At 34.1% G+C, this 20,802-nt stretch overlaps 1 protein-coding gene across 1 annotated transcript; it reads left to right on the plus strand.

Moving 5' to 3' along the window:
• Nucleotides 1-461: 461 nt before the first annotated feature.
• LOC132735670 (uncharacterized) lies at nucleotides 462-20,580 on the plus strand. The gene is made up of 11 exons (XM_060722650.1): nucleotides 462-684; nucleotides 2,097-2,331; nucleotides 4,139-4,285; nucleotides 5,172-5,287; nucleotides 7,334-7,474; nucleotides 8,192-8,324; nucleotides 9,773-9,953; nucleotides 12,476-12,555; nucleotides 14,877-14,974; nucleotides 16,214-16,309; nucleotides 19,625-20,580. Exons 1-11 carry the CDS (start codon nucleotides 493-495, stop codon nucleotides 19,724-19,726), a joined length of 1,521 nt encoding a protein of 506 aa, XP_060578633.1. The 5' UTR covers nucleotides 462-492; the 3' UTR covers nucleotides 19,727-20,580.
• Nucleotides 20,581-20,802: the final 222 nt, after the last annotated feature.

Below are 20,802 nucleotides of genomic sequence, written 5' to 3' on the forward strand. Positions count from 1 at the left end.
TTTGGCATTATAATTCAAGGAAGGGCCCACGATAATGTTGTTAGAACTTTAAGTCCAACCCTTTTGTATGTACACTTGATTATTGTTAAATTATGAAATTGTATATTGTGTATATATTTATACAATAAAATATAATTAAAATTAAACTATTTAGAATGCTCAATACAGTGCAGAGCGTTTTTGCAAACTCCGCCCAAACGGCAATGAAGCGCGGAAGAAAATTTATAGATGTATTTTTTAAGTACCACTACGTACTACACTGCCAGCCAACGGTTTCCTACAATCGACGGTCTTTGTAGACCGTCAGGGACCGTCGAATTTGTGGAGACCGTCAATTAATATCCCCCGGATAATAGCCGAGGATGTTCTGATTGGCCATTCGGAACTGCCTCGGCTATTATCTACAATATTAACGTCCGAAGACTAACGGAAAGGGCCGAGTAGTTGCGATTGCTGATTGGCATATAAAAACAGAAGTCACATGATCAAAATATGGCGGATGTCATGACCATTGGTAGCACATTTGTGTTTATGTCAATATTTTTTATATGTCTTTATCGATTTGTGAAAAGAAGGAACAAGGAAGTTATTGTATTTACAAGGTATCCGGTGGCTGGCAAGGCAAAAACCAGGCTTATTCCAACTCTTGGTCCTGATGGGGCAGCTAAACTGCAAGTTTGCATGGTGAGTTTTTTGACCACCAGTCTCATTACATGTATGCATACTGGACAGGTATCACACTCATTGTGTGCTAATCTCTCATGGTGTCTCCAGATACCTTTTGATTGGATTGCAAAATACAAAAATATTTGCGCTAACTCAAACTCAGACATATAGATGCTATGGTGTACGGACATAATTAATCCCCTTCGGACGAAATCCCCTTCATGTATTTTTGTACATCTGGACATAATCCCCTCCATGGGTGGAAAAAATCCCCTTCTAGGACAAAATCCCCCTCGGAGGTATTTTCGGTTAATAAAGTAGGTATGAGAGCGATATACTGCGTTATGCTGTGTGGTTAATTGATGTAACCAACTAAACTAATTAGACCAAGGTGGCTGAAACAGTACTCGATTCCTGCAATATTCAACGTTCGCTGATGTTATGTAGTTCAGCTTCTTTCCTCGTTGTATTTCTCTTAGGAACAATCTGCCAGCACCTGTTGCTGAGGCTAATTCTTTGGCATCCTTCAAGAATGAGCTGTCTAAACTAACCTTCTAAGGGGACTTACATGCACAGTTACGAAATACCGCCAAATGAAGGGCTTGTGCTATGCCAGCAGAGTCTCAGACCTGGGCACCGCCACGGAAGCTGGATTGGTCTTGCCTAGATGGTAAAAAAGTAACTGTGTACAACTATCTTCTGCTACTTCTTTTATTTTTAATTTCTACATGTATCTAGCAAAAACTGTGTCTGTTTTATTTTTTTCTTTCTATCCTATTTTTATTTCTCTTTAGTCTTTTTCTTGTGCACTGTTAAAGAAATGTCAAGTTTGACAGTCAAACATACAGATGTAGATGTAGCTTATCCCTTTTCTACAAGATTCATCATGGTCTGGTTGCTATTATCCCCATAGAAGAATAAGTGACACATGTTTTAGCAGATCAAAGGTATTATGCAATAATATGAAATTAGGCAAAGCCTATGACCTGGGAAGTCTGTTTAAAAAAAATCGTTCATTTTTCCATTTTAAAGGTGTCATTCAGTATTACATGCACAGCTTTTGTTTTCACTCAGAACACCTCAACAATTATTATTAGGCCCAAAAGTTGTGATTATTCCATTAATTTGGAATGCCCCACCTGTTATCATTGAGTTGCATTCAAAATTGCAGCAAACAACTAGAAATGACACTGAAAATTTTATTCATAGGTCAGTGACATAGATGGTTATCTGCATCTCTGGATTGGTATAGAAATCAATATAAATTTTTCATTGTTTTTTTATTTGATTTCCTTTTAAATATTCACATGTAGTCTATAGCCGGGTAAGCCAAAGCCCCAGCCTGCTTTGCGTTCCTGGACTTTTACTTCCCTTTATAAATTAGTAACAGTATCATGTAGACTTTATCATGATTGTCTCTTTTATTTCAGACTGAGCATATCATTAAGGTGCTACAGAGGGTGTACATCAGCTATAGTAAAAGCATTAATGTGACATTACAATATAATGGTGGAACTCTGTCACAAATGCATGAATGGCTGGATAGAAAGTTATGGGGTCTTCCTTGCACATATAGGCCTCAGACTGGTAACACACTGGGAGAGAAACTGAAGTTGGCGGTCAAAGATAGTTTTCAGAGAGGAAATGAAAATGTTATAGTTATTGGTAAATATTCTCCTTTTTGAAAATCATGATGGACAGATTGGGATATTGTGTTTGTGTTTAGGGGATATTTCTGATGTGTTTAACAAAGAATGATGTAGACATCTAACCATATATTCCTAGTTTATTATATCTGATGTTCAATAGCTCATCATACCTCAATTGATTGAGGTCCATAATTATGCATAAAAAGATAAAATTTCAAATTCTTACATTATTCAACTGGTACACTCTAAAAATATTGAACAAAAAATATGTAAAAGATAATGAAAAGGTATGCTCAGAATTAGATTAGAAAATCAATATTTTGTTTGAATCTTTGCCCAATTTTTGTTAAAAACATTTTTGGTTAGTTTTGGGCAATAAAAATTATTACTTTGGAAAAATGAAATGAGCAAATGGTCTGAAGTTTTGAACACAAGTTGTTAGTCCAAACCTCCATCAAATGGTATATAATTCTCGAAAAAATATTTCCATTCCTGTCACGTCAAAAAAACTCAGTAAAGTGCCTTTAATTCTTGCACAAGACACATTATCATACAAAATGTTTATGACCTGAAGTCACTTCAGAAGTATATAACAATTTTCTGTATAAATAGATACTCTAGCTTTCGGCTTCAACATTTCAGTTGAAAATCATATGTCTCCAATGATACAGCCTGTCAAAATCTTTTAAATCTTAACCATCAAACTTGTGATGTATGAATTTCTGGTATGTACACAAGACATGTTTGTTTGTTTGTTTGTTTGATTGGGTTTTACGTCACACCAACTCATTATAGGTCATATGGTGACGTTCCAGCTTTACTGGTTGAGGAAGACCTCAGGTGCCCAGTTCCGTGCATTATTTTATACATGAACGAGCACCTGAGTAGAACCACCAAAGTTCCGTAAGCTTGCTGGATAGCTTCCTCACATAAAATAATCCAAAGTCCCTATCGGGATTTGAACCCACAGTGTTCAGGGTCAAGTTGGTTGAAGTCAACGACCTTAACCACTTGACCATGGAAGCCCCCTAGCTGTACAGAAAACATAACCATATTTTAATTATAATTCATAATATACAAGTTTGAAGTCTAATGAGCATCATTGCATTGCAATGATTCAAACATTGGCAACTGACATAGTATCCATATTAATACAATGAATATACAAAATGTATGTATAAAAAAAAATCGAAAGTCTGTAGTTGATGCTACCATTTTCATAATGCTTGTGCTTTTTGCACTGGATTTGTCAACTTGCTTGATTGTCTTTTTTTTTTTTCTTGACTATTTGCAAACACACAGTATAAGAAATGACATATTTTCCAAGGTTAAATGATATATAAGGGTATATTTTTCTACTTTGCATTAAACATTTTAGTATTGTTTTATTCATTGTGTCCCATTTTATACCACAATGTAAACTTCTGTAAGAAAAATATGCAATAGTGTGAATATATTGATGTTATGTCTTTAAATATAACATAACGTTTTAATGAATGATAATGATCATATGAAATTTGTGTAGCTAGGGGGAACAATTCATATGGTAAACTGCTGTGATATGGTCTGTGGAGTTGTCTCCCTTATAGGCAAAAGGAAATAGGCTCTTGTAATTCTGTTTAGAATGGCTTCCATATATTTTATGTTTGTGTTTTATGTTTTATATATATTTTTATGTAAACATGTAAAGATGAGAAATAAATAAATATAAAGATGTTTGACAGGTTATATGACTGGATAGACATGTAAATGGTTGTTTGCTAAAAAGCATTTATGCTGGGCCATAAAACCCAACAAACTAATTTTAATATTATTTGTTTTAGGAGCTGATATACCTGGAATCACAGAGGTTATTATACAGGATGCCTTTAAAGCTCTATCTGATACAAAGACTAACATGGTGATAGGGAAGGCAGAGGATGGCGGTTATTACCTCATTGGCTTCAATAAGCAAGCCACAAGATTCGTAGGTTCGTTTAAAGCTGCATGCCTCCAGATGAACCAAAATATTTCAAGAAAATCAAACTTGAGAAAAATGTAATATAATTTTAAGAAAAGTGAAAAAATTACAAGATTTCAGTAAAAACTTAAATGCTATGTACAATTAATGACTGATTGCAGTATTTATCACAATATTTCTACTGCATTACTTTCTACTGCGTTACTAACACAGTAGGGGTTATTTTTGCATATTTTTACTTATTTTTTGGTAATTTGCATGGGTTATAAGTTCTGTTTGCAATATATAAAGTATTTTCTTGCTCATTTCACAATATTTTACTTTTTAATTCATTTTCAAAATTTTCATGAAAATTGGCAGGAATCTGGAGGCGTGCTGCTTTAAATATATTAATGTAATTTTTTTAATATTCAACAGTTAAGGGGAATTATAATAATCCTCAATTAAATTGGTGTCTGAAAGTGGCACACCTCCAGATAATTGAAATAAATCTTCAAAAATCTTAACAAAAATAAATTTATGATTTGAGGCATAATCACAATCAATGAAAGTGAGTACGAACAAAATTTGTGAACAAGGTTGTCATAAAAACGAGTGACCCAGGGTCTTAAAACAGTTGGCCACAAGTTACATGAAAAATTGAAAGTAACATTGAACTTGAAATGACCAAAAGTAGTATACAGAGGCCAAAAGTAACATAAATAGGCCAAAAATAATGTTTAATGATCAAAACTGAAATACAACATGATAAGTGGCTCCAAAATGAATATTAGATGCCATCTTAAGGTGGTCTGTTTATGAATCAGATCAGAATCAGATAATTCACATATTCAGGTAAAATAAAACATAATATATTTAGGTATACAATAAAAATAAAACATTTCTTCTGCCACTAGATAGTGTATTTGAAGACATAGAATGGGGAACCAGCAAAGTATTCCAGCAACAAATAAACAAAGCAGAAAACTTACATGCATCTATCACAGTATTACCTGTTGTTTTACAAGATGTGGTAAGTTGTTGTTCACTTACTCTTCAAAATTAAAAAACAATGTAAAGTGCATTTTTTTTGTGTCGCCTCTACGGAGTAGTGGCGACATATAGGGATCACTTCTCCGTCGTCTATCCGTCCGTCACAAAACTTGTCCAGACTACTCCTCATAAACTACTGGTGCAGTTTCATCCAAACTTTACAGGAATGATCAGTACCCAGTCTAGTTGTGCATATTGTCAGCATTTTCCCGTTCAATGATTTTTGTAAGAGTTATGGCCCTTTAATAATTTTTATTTTTAAAGTTTGTCCGGACTACTTCTCTTTTACCACTAATGCAATTTCAATGAAACTTTACAGGATTGATCAGTAGCTCAAGTCCTTGCGCACATTGTAGGGTTTTCCGGTTGAATGATATTTGGCCGAGTTATGGCCCTTTGATAAAAAGGTGTTTTTTTTCTGTGTGTTGCCAGATACACAAAAGCTTGTCCGGACTACTCCTCATAAACTACTGGTGCAATTTTTTCCAAACTTTACAGGAATGATCAGTACCAAGTCTAGTTGTGCACTGTCCGTCTGTCTGTCTGTAACAAACTTTGCCCCCACTACTCCTCATAAACTACTGGGGCAATTTCATCCTAACTTTACAGGAATTATCAGTACCATGTCTAGTTGTGCATATAATCAGCTTTTTATGGTTAAATGAATTTTGTCGGAGTTATAGCCCTTTAATCATTTTTATTTCTGAAAGTTTGTCCGTACCACTATTGCAATTTCAGTGAAACTTTACAGGATTGATTGGTAGGTCAAGTACTTGTGCATAATAAACAAATAAAAGCATTTTAGCCTGATTTTTTTATCACATGCTGCAGAATAGTCTCGACATATAGGGATCTTCATTATATATGTGTTCTGCCGCAACATGAAAATAGTTGCAACATATGGGATCACTTTTTTGTTGTGTGTGTGTTTCTTTGTCTGTTTATCTGTCACAAATTTGTCAACCCAAACTGTACAGGGATAATCAGAACGAAGTCTAGTTTTGCATATTGTCAATATTGGTTGAGTTATTGCCCTTGCTTTATCACATGCTGCAAAGTAGTCTCTACATATAGGGATCACATCTTCGTTTGTTTTGCCCTGTTAATCATTTTTGTGTCTTCCACTACACTGAAGCTGCAACATGAAATTGGCCATCATGAGGCTACACATGTGATCCCTGATTGCTCTTGTATTGAAAATAGATAATCATTATTTTGTATGCAGGTGTACAATTAATAACAAAAAACCCTCTTGATAGATAACGGGAGCATGCGATGTTATCATGTATTAAATATGAATGATTAGCAACATATTATTATAATATTGATTTCTATGGAGACTATAATTTTAACATTCAATCAAATTGTGCATATGAATTAAATGGTAAAAAGATATTTACAGTATTGAAAAAGAAGATATGGATATTTTATCAAGGGAAGACTGTGGACACAGACTTATTAAATCCATGGCCTTGCGGTCTTGGGCTGAAAATGCATCCCCCAGTGCCTCAGAAGATTTTAATGTACAAAAAAAGGTCAGGGATATTTTTTGGCTAATTATATAGCCGTTATTGGGTCATATTCCCAACTGAAAATAGTATATTATTTTCCCAATTCACAGGAAAAAAATCCCAATTGAAAAATACAAAATAAAAATATTGAATAAAAATTCTAAAATCTTTGAAAATAAGGGCTCCTTCACTGTAAAAGTGCTTAAATGTTTGAAGATGCCATCTTAGACAGTAATTGTTTGCATCCATTTAATCACTGTAAAATTTCAGTCATGCATTTTTTCCCAATTTTTAACAAAACACCGCTGAAATTCCCAAGTCCATGGGTATGGGTCATGTTCCCAAAATCCTTTAAAAAATCTCTGAAAGTTCATTAACCCTCTATTATAGATTGAACAGGAGATTTTCAGATGCAGATGTTTCATTCTGTAATGAAATTGAAATGTTAGCAATATCATATTATTATTAATATTGATTTTTATGGAGAATGAATATTTAGATATCTCTTGCTGCAGGATTTGGAAGAAGATATTTCAGTATTTGAAAAAGAAGTTGGTATATCAAGGGAAGACCTGTGTGACACAGCTTGGACCATCATTGTTCCCACATTAAACGAGGAGAAAAATATGATAAATTTGTTTAGTAATATAATTGAGGTAAGGTGAAATTTCAAGGTCACTGAGTGTCATTATGAATAACCTATTGCAATTGATTAATTAAAGGCAGCTTGTATAAACCTTGGAACAGCTTCTTTATAAACCTCTCACACTTGGATCTTTAAATTCAATTATTTCATGTTTTTTTTAAGCTGCAATATTTTGTTTAAAAGAATGAGCTGAGTAGAAGATGCTCAAGGTCAAGGTCCAGAATATATTGTTACTATAAATAGATTATTTGCACAGACTGTGTTGACATAAAACCAAATCAACATGTACATCATATAATGCTGTCAAATTGTCATTCGACCATTATTATAAAGATATGTTGAAAATTAAAAAAAAGGCCAATTTTGTCCATGGAAACTAGTGACCTTGAATCTTTAAAGGTCATAGGCAAGACAGTTATTTGGAAAATATATCATAAGTATATATTTAATTATTGCATTAAAGGTGTTAAAGGGATAAAGTTGTATTCATATTACGAAACTTCTTGCTCTTTAGTGACCTTAAATTTCTCAAGGTCAAATGTCATAGACACAAAATCCAAGTTTTGCTTTTTTAAAATCTTATTAATAAATTACATATTTGTATGAGTAGCTTGACTTCATGGAATATTTCATAATAAAATGGTAAAATATGATATTTTTGCCATGTGTTTTTTCTGCCAAATACATTGTATACAAAATGAATGTACAATTTATTCTTTATTTTCAGTGTTGTAGTAATTTAAAAAATATCAGGGAGGTTGTGATAAGTGATGGTGGCAGCTGTGATAGAAGTGTAGAAGTTGTAGAAGAGTTTAGTAAAACATCTCCAGTAAATGTAAGACTGATACACAGTATACCAGGTAATACTGAACTGTTTAGAAATCTTGGCTGCATTCTGACTGGTTCTTAAGATCACTAGTTTTAAAGAAATTTAATAATGTAAATGTTAGACTGATACACAGTATACCTGGTAATACTGAACTGTTTAGAAATCTTGGCTATATTGTGACTGGTTCTTAAGTTCACTGATTTTAAAGAAATTTAATAATGTAATAAAAATTTCAATAAAACATATCTTGATAAAGTTGGCCAGCCGACTATAGCTGGTGCCCTTCTGTGCATTATTTCAGGCACAAACGGGCACTGGAGTAGAACCACCGACATTTCATAAGCTAGGTGGATACCTTCCTCACATGAAAGAATCCAAAGTCCTTTTCAGGATTCAAACAAACAGTGGTGAGGGGCAAGTTGTTTGAAGTCAACAATCTTGACCACTCGGCCACAGACACCGCCTTATTGAATTTAAAAATACATGTATAATAATTTTCATATTTTTCAAGGTAGCTCTTGTACTTTTCCCGCTTGTAGAAATTGTGACACAGTGTTACCACATATTTAAATCAAGAAATTGGTACATAGAAAAATTTCTGCAAGCATAACAGGAGCAGTATAAGAGCTATGTACAGTGAAAGCATTCGGAACTGCCTTGGCTATTATCTATAATAACCTCGGAAACAATACGGATTGAAAGTTAGTTCTACCACGTGGTTTCAGATGTAAACAGAAACAGAGATAATGTAAAATGAATGTATATATGACATATAATGTTTGTTCCGGTACTCTTATGCTTGAAAATAGGTCCACTGATGTTCAATTTTAAACAAATCCAACTAAATGTCAACAGGTTGGTTTTTTTTGTACTTTCGGTTTCAACAACCATAATAATAAATATATAAATAATGTATTGTTTACTTTTGTACCTATGAATTCAGTTATTTTAGGTGGACTTTTACTACATTTATTGGAAATAAACTTGTCAACAACTCCCAGCATTAAATTACTATTTGTTTACATGTTTAGTTTCTTAGCGTAGGTTAGACTGAAATACCGCATCCGTTCTGTGTATTCATGCTATTGTGTTCGAGGTCCTTATCCCAAGACTGACGGAAAGGGCCCAGTAGTTGCGATTGCAGTGAAAGGTTATATATCATTTGAATCAGCAATTATTTAACTGGAAAATGGTATATGTTAATTATTCAAGTATTGAAATATATATCAAAAAATTAGAAAACTACTTTTAAGTCATGGGCATTGCCAATGGCTGTGACTAATGTAACTGTAAACAAATATCACATGATCACCCATCCTAATTAGTATGTAGTGTGATCAAACAGCACATATATGCGGGCTTGTTTTGCATATACTGAGAATATGGGTAAATTATTAACATTACTTATACCCGTGTTATGATAAGTCAGAAGTTTAAGGTCATTTATCAATCTTGATTTTCAGAACTTTTGATTTCCAGGTAGAGGGAACCAGTTAATTAGTGGTGTGGATGTATCCATGGGAACCAATTTACTGTTTCTGCATGCTGATTCAAAACTACCTAAGAACTATGACATATTAGCATGTGAATGTTTAGATACACCAGGTGTTGTAGCCGGGGCATTTCCCTTTATGCTGGATGTCTTGGAAAATAGCAACCTGTAAGTAAGTTTTGCCCTGACATTGTTCTAATTGTTCAAATCTTTACCTCTTATCCTTGAACAGAATATTTGTTTGTTTTTTTATGCCCACGGGCATATAGTAATTGAACCGTCCGTCCGGCCGTCCGTCTGTCCATCCATCTGTCTGTCCCTACGAGGTTAACCTAGAACGGCAAGTTGGATTTTTCTTAAGTTCTACCTGTACCAATGGCTTACTAGTCAATAAAAAGTACATGATCTGGGCAAATTACATAACTCTGGCTTTCATATTTACCAAGTTATTGCCCTTTTCAGCACTTAGAAAATGAATAATGGTTAACCTAAAACGGCAAGTTGGAAATATCTTAAGTTCTATCTATACTAATGGCTTTATAATTTCCACACTTACTTATCAATACAAAGTACATGATATTGCCAAGTTATATAACTGTGTCATCCATATTTCCCAGTTATTTCCCTTTTTTCACTTTGAAAATAGGGCCTTGTCTGGTTAACCTATTTCGGCAAGTTGGATTTATCTTAAATTTCTCCTAATTGCTTAATTTCTTTAATGATATCTTTCATATTTAGTAGGTGGATACCTTTGATGGTCCTCTAATTTTTTGTGGAGTAAGCGGTCTCTAGGGTCAAGGTCAAGGTCACTGGTTTAAAAAATAAATATAAACATTTTTGCTCATACAGCCTTTATTTTTTAGTTGATGTCTTAGTTTAATACAAACATGCCAAGGGAGGTCCTCCTTCTTTGGGTGTAGTAAGGGGTCATTTGGGTCAAGGTCAATGTTACCAATGTCAAGGTCACCAATGTTAAAAATAGATTTTTACATTTTTACAGGTGTATTGACCTTATTCTATAGACAGATGTTATTTATAATTGATAGAAACATAAACTTTGATGGAGTTAGTGGTCAGTTGGGTCAAGGTCACCAGTGCTAAAAATAGATTTTTACACATTTGCTCATACAGCCTTTATTAAGTGACAGATATATTTTATATTTGGTAGGAAGATAACTTGCATGGTATTCATCCTTTTGATTGGGGTAGGGATCAGTGGGTCAAGGTCACTTGTGCTAAAAATAGATTTTTACACTTTTGCCCATACAGCTTTTATTTATTGACAGATGTATTTCATATTTGGTAGGAAGATAACTTGCATGGTATTCTTCCTTTGGATGGAGTAAGGGGTCAGTTGGGTCAAGGTCACCAGTGCTAAAAATAGATTTTTACACTTTTGCCCATACAGCCTTTATTTATTGACAGATGTATTTCATATTTGGTAGGAAGATAACTTACATGGTATTCTTCTTTTGGATAGAGTTAGGGGTCAGTTTGGTCAAGGTCACCAGTGCTCAAAATAGATTTTTACACTTTTGCCCATACAGCCTTTATTTAATGACAGATGTATTTCATATTTGGTAGGAAGATAACTTGCATGAAGTTGAATATTTTTCAACTTCACAAGTCAGAGCAATGACTTGGCAACTTATATTTTTCACAATTACAAAATGCCATGACTTTGTCAAGCTATATAACTTGTGTTTACAATTTTTTGGCAATTTTTCAGTCCATAGCTGAGTGAATGGGTAAACATTTTTTGAAATATTGCTACTGACAAGAATCTGAGCCGGGGGCATTTGTGTTTAACAAACATGTTTCTGTTTAGGTTTAAAGTCACACTGACACTTTAAAAGTCATATGACCATTTTCCAGCTTTAGATGTGGAGGATAACCTCAGGTGCCCGTGCATTATTTCAGACATAAGCTTCCCGAGTAGAACAACGAATTTTCCATCAGCTTGCTGTGGATAGCTACCTCAAATAAAAAAATCCAAAGTCTTTGGCAGGATTTGAACTCACGAAGGTTAAGGCCAAGGGGTTTTGAAGTCTAACAGCCATGAAGAACCGAAAGTTATAATCCTTTTACCATCAGTATAGATTCAGGTCAGTCTGCACATATGTGCAGTTTTACTAGGCTATATACTTTTGGTATCTTTTTTTCGTACTTAGATATTGAAATCTCTTAAATAGATAATGGACTGTTTCAAAGTCAATGCAGGGCAAGTCCATTATACAGATACAGCGGGTTGTGGGTTTCTTAGATTTAGGTAAAATTTCTTGCAAACCGTCACACTGCTAAGAATGTTTAAGGAGGAACATGCTTCAGAGATATGGCCATTGAGTATCATTTAATTTTTTAGAAATTGTTATAATACACTGAAAATAAAATAGCTTTTGAGAATTCAAAAAGAAAAATAGGCATTCGCTGCTTAATTGGCCCTAAAGAGAAAGTTTTGAAGACTAAAGATATGACCTAAGGTAATCCTATAACATAAGACGTTTCCATTAGTAATACGTAGAGTGGTACTAACAGAAACGTCTGATGTCATAGGACCAGACTTAAGGTAGGTTTAAGATGTATTAAATGAGACAAACAAATATTTATCATAAACAATATCCCATCTGATTTACTGATTGCTGCTCGGACATGAAAACAAAATTGTTGAAATATTGATAATCTTTTTCCAGAAGAAGCATGGAGCCCTGGTGGTTTATACTTCAAATGAAAGCATTAGTGTGGGGCACAAACATACGATCTTCTAAATATGGTGAGAAACTTGTATTTCTATAATGCTGCTGCAAAATGTTAAACATGTATATTTTCTTTCATATTTTGTTAAAATAAAAAGTCAATCCTGACATGTGGTTCTCTGAATGTAAATTAAGTCTATAAATACAGAAATTATTTTCGTATGATTTTGTAAACAACTGTTGGTACTGACCCACTCACATATACATTCCTTATATCAACCAAGTGTAAAGTTTGTTGCTCAAAGAAATATTGGCAAGCTCTCACCCCAAGCGGATAACTATGCATAGATTACTAGCCTGACGCATTAACCACTCTACCATGCCCCAAATGTAAATTTGTTATCAACTTTGAGTATACTTTAAATTTATATAAAACAGGTGTGAGGACACTGGCTTCACTCTGAGAATTCACTTTGTATAATGTTGCTACAAAAAAATTGTTGCTTAAAAACATACTGTAACCTTTTGACACAGTATCCCCAATTATTAATGTCATATATTGATGAAGATCATTCCTGAGGAAGGCTTTACTATGGGGCAGTGCTAGGGTGTGTGAAAGATGTTGCACATTTACATTTTCTCACCAGAACAGACTATCAAACCGAGTCTGCAATTTTCATGGAATATCTTTGTTTTTTTAGCTCACCTGTCACAAAGTGACAGGGTGAGCTTTTGTGATCGCTTTTCGTCCGGCGTCTGTCCGTCGTCCGTCCGGCGTCCGTCCGTCCGGCGTCCGTCCGTAAACTTTTACTTTAAATGACATCTCCTCATAAACCACTAGGCCAATTTCATCCAAACTTCACAGGAATGTTCCTTTGGTGGTCACCTTTAAAAATTGTTCAAAGAATTTAATTCCATGCAGAACTCTGGTTGCCATGGCAACCGAAAGAAAAAACTTTAAATATCTTCTTTTAAAAAACTCAAAGAGCTAGAGCTTAGATATTTGGCATGAAACATCTTCTAGTGAGTGTCTACCAAGTTTGTTCAAATAAAAGCCCTGGGGTCAAAATTGGCCCCGCCCCGGGGGGTCATTGATTTTCCCTATATGCATATAGTAAAAACTTAAAAAATCTTCTTTTAAAGAACCCAAAGAGCTAGGGCTAAGATATTTAGCATGACACATGTTCTAATGGGTGTCTACCAAGTTTGTTCAAATAAAAGCCCTGGGGTCAAAATTGGCCCCGCCCCGGGGGGTCATTGATTTTCCCTATATGCATATAGTAAAAACTTAAAAAATCTTCTTTTAAAGAACTCAAAGAGCTATAGCTAAGATATTGAGCATCAAACATGTTCTAATAGGTGTCTACCAAGTTTGTTCAAATAAAAGCCCTGGGGTCAAAATTGGCCCCTCCCCAGGGGGTCATTGATTTTCCCTATATGCATATAGTAAAAACTTAAAAAATCTTCTTTTAAAGAACCAAAAGAGTTAGAGCTAAGATATTTAGCATGAAACATGTTCTAATAAGTGTCTACCAAGTTTGTTCAAATAAAAGCCCTGGGGTCAAAATTGGCCCCGCCCCGGGGGGTCATTGATTTTCCCTATATGCATATAGTAAAATCTTAAAAAATCTTCTTTTAAAGAACTCAAAGAGCTATGGCTAAGATATTTAGCATCAAACATGTTCTTATAGGTGTCTACCAAGTTTGTTCAAATAAAAGCCCTGGGGTCAAAATTGGCACCGCCCTGGGGGTCATTGATTTTCCTTATATGTGTATTATCAGCAAAAACTTAAAAATCTTCTTTGAAAAAACCCAAATAGCTAGAGTTAAGATATTAAGCATGAAACATCTTTTAGTGTATGTCTACAAAGTTTGTTCAAATAAAAGACCTGGGGTCAAAATTGGCCCCGCCCCGGGGGTCATTGATTTTCTTTATATGTGTATAGCAAAAACTTAAAATCTTCTTTGAAAAAACCCAAATAGCTAGAGTTTAGGTATTAAGCATCAAACATCTTCTAGTAAGTGTCTACAAAGTTTGTTCAAATAAAAGCCTTGGCCCGGCCCCAGGGGTGTCATTGTTTTTAACTATATGTGTATAGTAAAAACTTAAAAAAAATCTTCTTTTAAAAAGCCCAATGAGCTAGAGCTTAGATGTTTAGCATGAAACATCTTCTTATGGGTGTCTACTAAGTTTGTGCAAATAAAAGCCCTTGGGTTAAATTGGCCCTGTAACGTTGGGGGTGGGGGTTGGGGGGGCCTATATACAGGTGAGCGACCTCAGGGCCATCATGGCCCTCTTGTTTATTGTGTCTGATTGATTTTTGCAGATTTTTTTGACTGTTTATATTTATAACTATTTACACCTTACAAGTTTGTCTTGTTTATTTTTCTTTCCCAGAGAAACCATATGGTGATCAAGCATTATTTATGAAAAGAAGAACGTATGATATGGTTGGTGGATTTCCTCCATATTTTCTTATGGAAGATTATATACTGGTATGTAAGAATCATATTATGACATGTTTTATATGTGACTTGCTGATGTGTTCTCTACATGAAATTAGATTGCCATTTTTTTGTAGAAATAGAGTGAAATAAAATGTTGGTGCAATGATAAATAACTGGTTGAAAAAAATATATCTTAAGAGTATCTAGATCTGGTTTTATATGAGGCCTGTTATTTTTGAGATTACTTGATTGAAAAATGTATTGTTACATTATGATCTTTATATTATATTTCACATTTTATTTATGCTATACATGCTTATTATATACTTATAAATGAAATATTGATGAAATAAAATGCGTATTTTCATTTTCCGTATTTTCACTGTAAAAATTTATTTTTCACTACAGTGAAACATATTTTCCGTATTTTCACTGGTGTCTTGCCGGACTACTTTCTTTTAAATTCTGCCATTACACAAAATTTAAGGGAAAGTCTTTCAAATTTTACAGCAAAAAAGACAAAAAATATATATAATAAACAGAAAATTCAAGTTTTTTCTATGAATACATGATTTATTTTCATCTTGTGGCATGAAAATTACCATATTTCACTCGTGGCTACCGCCACTCATGAAATATTTATTTTCATACCACTCGATGAAAATAAATCATGTATTTATAGAAAAAACTTGAATATCCTCTATTTATTATATACTTACAAATGAAATATTGAGAAATATTGATGAAATAAAATGCGTATTTTCATTTTCCGTATTTTCACTGTAAAAATTTATTTTTCACTGCAGTGAAACATATTTTCCGTATTTTCACTGGTGTCTTGCCAGACTACTTTCTTTTAAATTCTGCCAGTACACAAAATTTAAGGGAAAGTCTTTCAAATTTTAATGTCAAAAAAAAGAAAAATGTATATAATAAACAGAAAATTCAAGTTTTTTCTTTAAATACATGATTTCTTTTCATCTTGTGGCATAAAAATTACCATATTTCACTCGTGGCTACCGCCACTCATGAAATATTTATTTTCATACCACTCGATGAAAATAAATCATGTATTTATAGACAAAACTTGAATATCCTCTATATATTCGACAGCAACCTAGTGACACTACATCAGCAGCATCATATCGAATCACACTTGAATACAATACAGAATTTTTTGACTGACAGGTTGTTTATATGCGTGTCATAGATGCAGTAAACATTGTAAAAATGTACAGGAATTCCATAAATTTCATTATTCATTAATTCTCTGATGTCTATTTATAGGTAGAAAAGTTAAGAACAATTGGTCATATTGGTGTAGTGAAAGGATCACCTGTTGTAACTTCATACAGAAGATGGAGAAAATGGGGATATTTTAAGGTATTACCTTTAGTTTATTCAAGGCCAAAAAATAGAAAAGTTCCATATTTGGTCTTTGTGATGACCCTTAACATTATTATTTTCCTTTCCTCTTTTTCAAAATCTTTTCTTTGAAATATATTAAATAAAGAATATGTGTATATAGAAATAATATTTAAAAAAAAAAGAATACCCATGTTTGTTTTTCTTGGTAGTGGACCAGAAATAAAACCATTTTTTGACCATATGTTCTGAATGATTTTTTTAACCCTTTACCTCATATATACAAGAGGCTAAAAATGACCCCAGATTGATCATAAGGTAACGTGTAACCAACGCTGAAAAGCATTTGACTTTATCTCAATCCATTTAGAAGTTGCGGCACTTTGAAATCAATTTTGATGGAAAAAATCAACGCAAAATAGTGATTTTTGGCAATTTTTGCCATGGTAACAGGAAATTTAAGCCTGAGCATGTTGTTGCAAGGGCAATGGTCCAGTCAACATTTGTGTCAAGTTTGATTAGTATTGAAGCAGTTTTTATAGTTTTAACCCATTACTTCATGAGCATTTTGTGAAAACTGGCTGTTTTCATTGAAAAGTCTTCCGTTACAAGTTCAAATTGCTATAATACTATAAAAACTACTTCAAGACTAATCAAACTTGGCACAAATGTTGACTGGACCATTGCCCTTGCAACAACATGCTCAGGCTTAAATTTTCTGTTACCATGGCAACGAGGGGACATCTCAAAATTGCCAAAAATCACTATTTTGCGTTGATTTTTTCCATCAAAATTGATTTCAAAGTGCTGCAACTTCTCAATGGATTGAGATAGAGTCAAATGCTTTTCAGCGTTGGTAACACGTTACCTTATGATCAATCTGGGGTCATTTACAGCCTCTCACAAGTCCAAAATTTTCTTGGCGATGAGGGGGACTCCGCCCCCCTTCAAACCCCCCAAACAGAAGGGGGCACATCCCCCTTCTGGCAACCCCCTGATGTATCTTTTGGTTGGGGGGCCGCGCCGAAAAAGAGGTCACTTTTTTAAACAACATTTCTCAAACAAAAACAAGTGTTTGGGGCCTAAATAAGGCATTTTTTCATCATTTGAGACAACAAAAAAAGGGGGGGGGGTGAAAAAGGCGTTAAAAGGCGTGTATATGAAGTAATGGGTTAACAGAAAATGATGAAAATACTTGAAATTATCCTAAATCGCGTTTTTTCATGTTTAAACATGGCCTGTCATATAAATTTGAAGAAAAATTGTTGTTTTGTAGATTTTTTTATTTTTTTCATTAACCCATTACTTCATGAGCATTTTGTGAAAACTGGCTGTTTTCATTGAAAAGTCTTCCGTTACAAGTTCAAATTGCTATAATACTATAAAAACTACTTCAAGACTAATCAAACTTGGCACAAATGTTGACTGGACCATTGCCCTTGCAACAACATGCTCAGGCTTAAATTTTCTGTTACCATGGCAACGAGGGGACATCTCAAAATTGCCAAAAATCACTATTTTGCGTTGATTTTTTCCATCAAAATTGATTTCAAAGTGCTGCAACTTCTCAATGGATTGAGATAGAGTCAAATGCTTTTCAGCGTTGGTAACACGTTACCTTATGATCAATCTGGGGTCATTTACAGCCTCTCACAAGTCCAAAATTTTCTTGGCGATGAGGGGGACTCCGCCCCCCTTCAAACCCCCCAAACAGAAGGGGGCACATCCCTCTTCTGGCAACCCCCTGATGTATCTTTTGGTTGGGGGGCCGCGCCGAAAAAGAGGTCACTTTTTTAAACAACATTTCTCAAACAAAAACAAGTGTTTGGGGCCTAAATAAGGCATTTTTTCATCATTTGAGACAACAAAAAAGGGGGGGGGGGGTGAAAAAGGCGTTAAAAGGCGTGTATATGAAGTAATGGGTTAACAGAAAATGATGAAAATACTTGAAATTATCCTAAATCGCGTTTTTTCATGTTTAAACATGGCCTGTCATATAAATTTGAAGAAAAATTGTTGTTTTGTAGATTTTTTTTTTTTTTTCATTAACCCATTACTTCATGAGCATTTTGTGAAAACTGGCTGTTTTCATTGAAAAGTCTTCCGTTACAAGTTCAAATTGCTATAATACTATAAAAAACTACTTCAAGACTAATCAAACTTGGCACAAATGTTGACTGGACCATTGCCCTTGCAACAACATGCTCAGGCTTAAATTTTCTGTTACCATGGCAACGAGGGGACATCTCAAAATTGCCAAAAATCACTATTTTGCGTTGATTTTTTCCATCAAAATTGATTTCAAAGTGCTGCAACTTCTCAATGGATTGAGATAGAGTCAAATGCTTTTCAGCGTTGGTAACACGTTACCTTATGATCAATCTGGGGTCATTTACAGCCTCTCACAAGTCCAAAATTTTCTTGGCGATGAGGGGGACTCCGCCCCCCTTCAAACCCCCCAAACAGAAGGGGGCACATCCCTCTTCTGGCAACCCCCTGATGTATCTTTTGGTTGGGGGGCCGCGCCGAAAAAGAGGTCACTTTTTTAAACAACATTTCTCAAACAAAAACAAGTGTTTGGGGCCTAAATAAGGCATTTTTTCATCATTTGAGACAACAAAAAAGGGGGGGGGGGTGAAAAAGGCGTTAAAAGGCGTGTATATGAAGTAATGGGTTAAAGGAATTTGAACTTGTAACGGGAAACTTTTCAAAGAAAACAGCCATTTTTCACAAAATGCTCATGAAGTAATGGGTTAAATAGTGAATTTGTTGATTTTTTTGTTTCTTTCATTGTTTGAGGAAGTGTGTTATGTTAATTTTTCAATAATTTAAAGGACACATTGATGTATGACAGCTTGTGGAGGAAGACCCTTTAGTTTATGACCCTTGATTTTATGTTTTCTTATTTTTGTATGTGCATAATTTGTCTTTAAATTAACCTCTAGTTAGAACGTACCTTTTGGATATTTTGCTTACTTATTGTCATTCGATTATATAAAATACTTTGTACAATACATGTAAGTTTATTGAGCTACAACATATTTTGACATATCTGCACTGTTTGCTATTCAGTCAGTACATTTTTGTTAAATTTTAACTTAAGGAAAATGAATGGTTTTGCCCAGATTGAAAGATGGACAGGTTCATTTATGATACTGAGGATGGTAAGGGTGAACCTGTGCTTTTCTCATATGAGGAAAAATTGTCCTGATCTGTGTAGAATTCCATACTGAGAGGCAAAAAATTGTGGCTTGGCCAACATTTTCTGTTAATGAGTTTATTTAAACGTTTCTGTTTTGTCATCATCTTGGCAGTTGATATTGTCTGTTTCAGGTGACCGGTCTTAGCCAGCTTATTATTATAGCATACAAACTGGGTTTTCATCCAAACACATTGGCAAAATGGTATTATGGGAACAAGATAAAAATGGATTGAACTTTGTGATATATAGCTTTATGCTTCGACCTTTTTTGACTGTTTTTTACAGTGCCAAAAGTTGTTATATTGTGACTGTGATTAATGCATAATGTTGCAAGGTAAAGAGGAAAGAAAACATTTGAAATACTAGTAAAAGTGTCTTTCAAATCGTATTTATTTAAGGGCGTGCTGGATACTTCAAAGACTGACAATAACTTCTGAAACTGAATCAATTTATGAAAGGCACACTAAGCCTAAAAAATAGACATGCTTTTCTTTCTGTGAAAGGGCAATTATGTGTTGAATAATGGATTTAGATTTTATGAGATGCATAATACACCCAAGTTAATAGATAAATTGTGAAATTTGAAGCATTAAATGTAAATAAAGTGGACTTCCATACAAAATACTTAATCAAAATACTTCCAAAATGCAAAAGAACTAAAAGATACCTCAGGTATATTGCCAATGAGCAACTTTATAGAAACTGTAACAGGATTTCAAAAATATATATAAAAAAATGAAAGTATGTTGTACCAAAAAAATTGGTTAAAATTGGTGTAAAAACAATTAAAACGAACAGTATGCCTCAGAAATGAACAATTATTTCCCTCTTTATTTTTATAATAATTTGTGTAAAACTCTGTCTGTAGATCCCTTAGGAATGAACATTATTTACTTTGTCATGCTCTTGTGTGAATAACATGCCCATTTTAGAGTGAACATTACTATAAAGTAGTAAATAGTGTTTTATATGAGAAAAACTGAGTAGTGCTAAAATAAAGGGAACATTATGTAGCTTGTAATGTCACTACATTATAAATGCTCACTCGGAAGTACCCCCATCAAGTAATATGAGCCGTGCCGTTACAAAACCAACATAATGAGTTTGCGACCATCATGGATCCAGACCAGCCTGCGCATCCGCGCAGTCTGATCAGGATCCATGCTGTTTGCTTACAAACCCTATAACAAGTAGAGAAACTGATAGCGAACAACATGGGTCCTGATCAGCTGGTCGCGAACGCACTATGTTGGTTTTGTCGTGACGCGGCTCATATTTAGTGTGTAGTATGCACTTAAAGGTTAATATA

Source organism: Ruditapes philippinarum, unplaced genomic scaffold, assembly GCF_026571515.1.
Source record: "Ruditapes philippinarum isolate M1 unplaced genomic scaffold, ASM2657151v2 ctg741_1_1_1_1, whole genome shotgun sequence".
Lineage (NCBI taxonomy): Eukaryota > Metazoa > Mollusca > Bivalvia > Venerida > Veneridae > Ruditapes > Ruditapes philippinarum.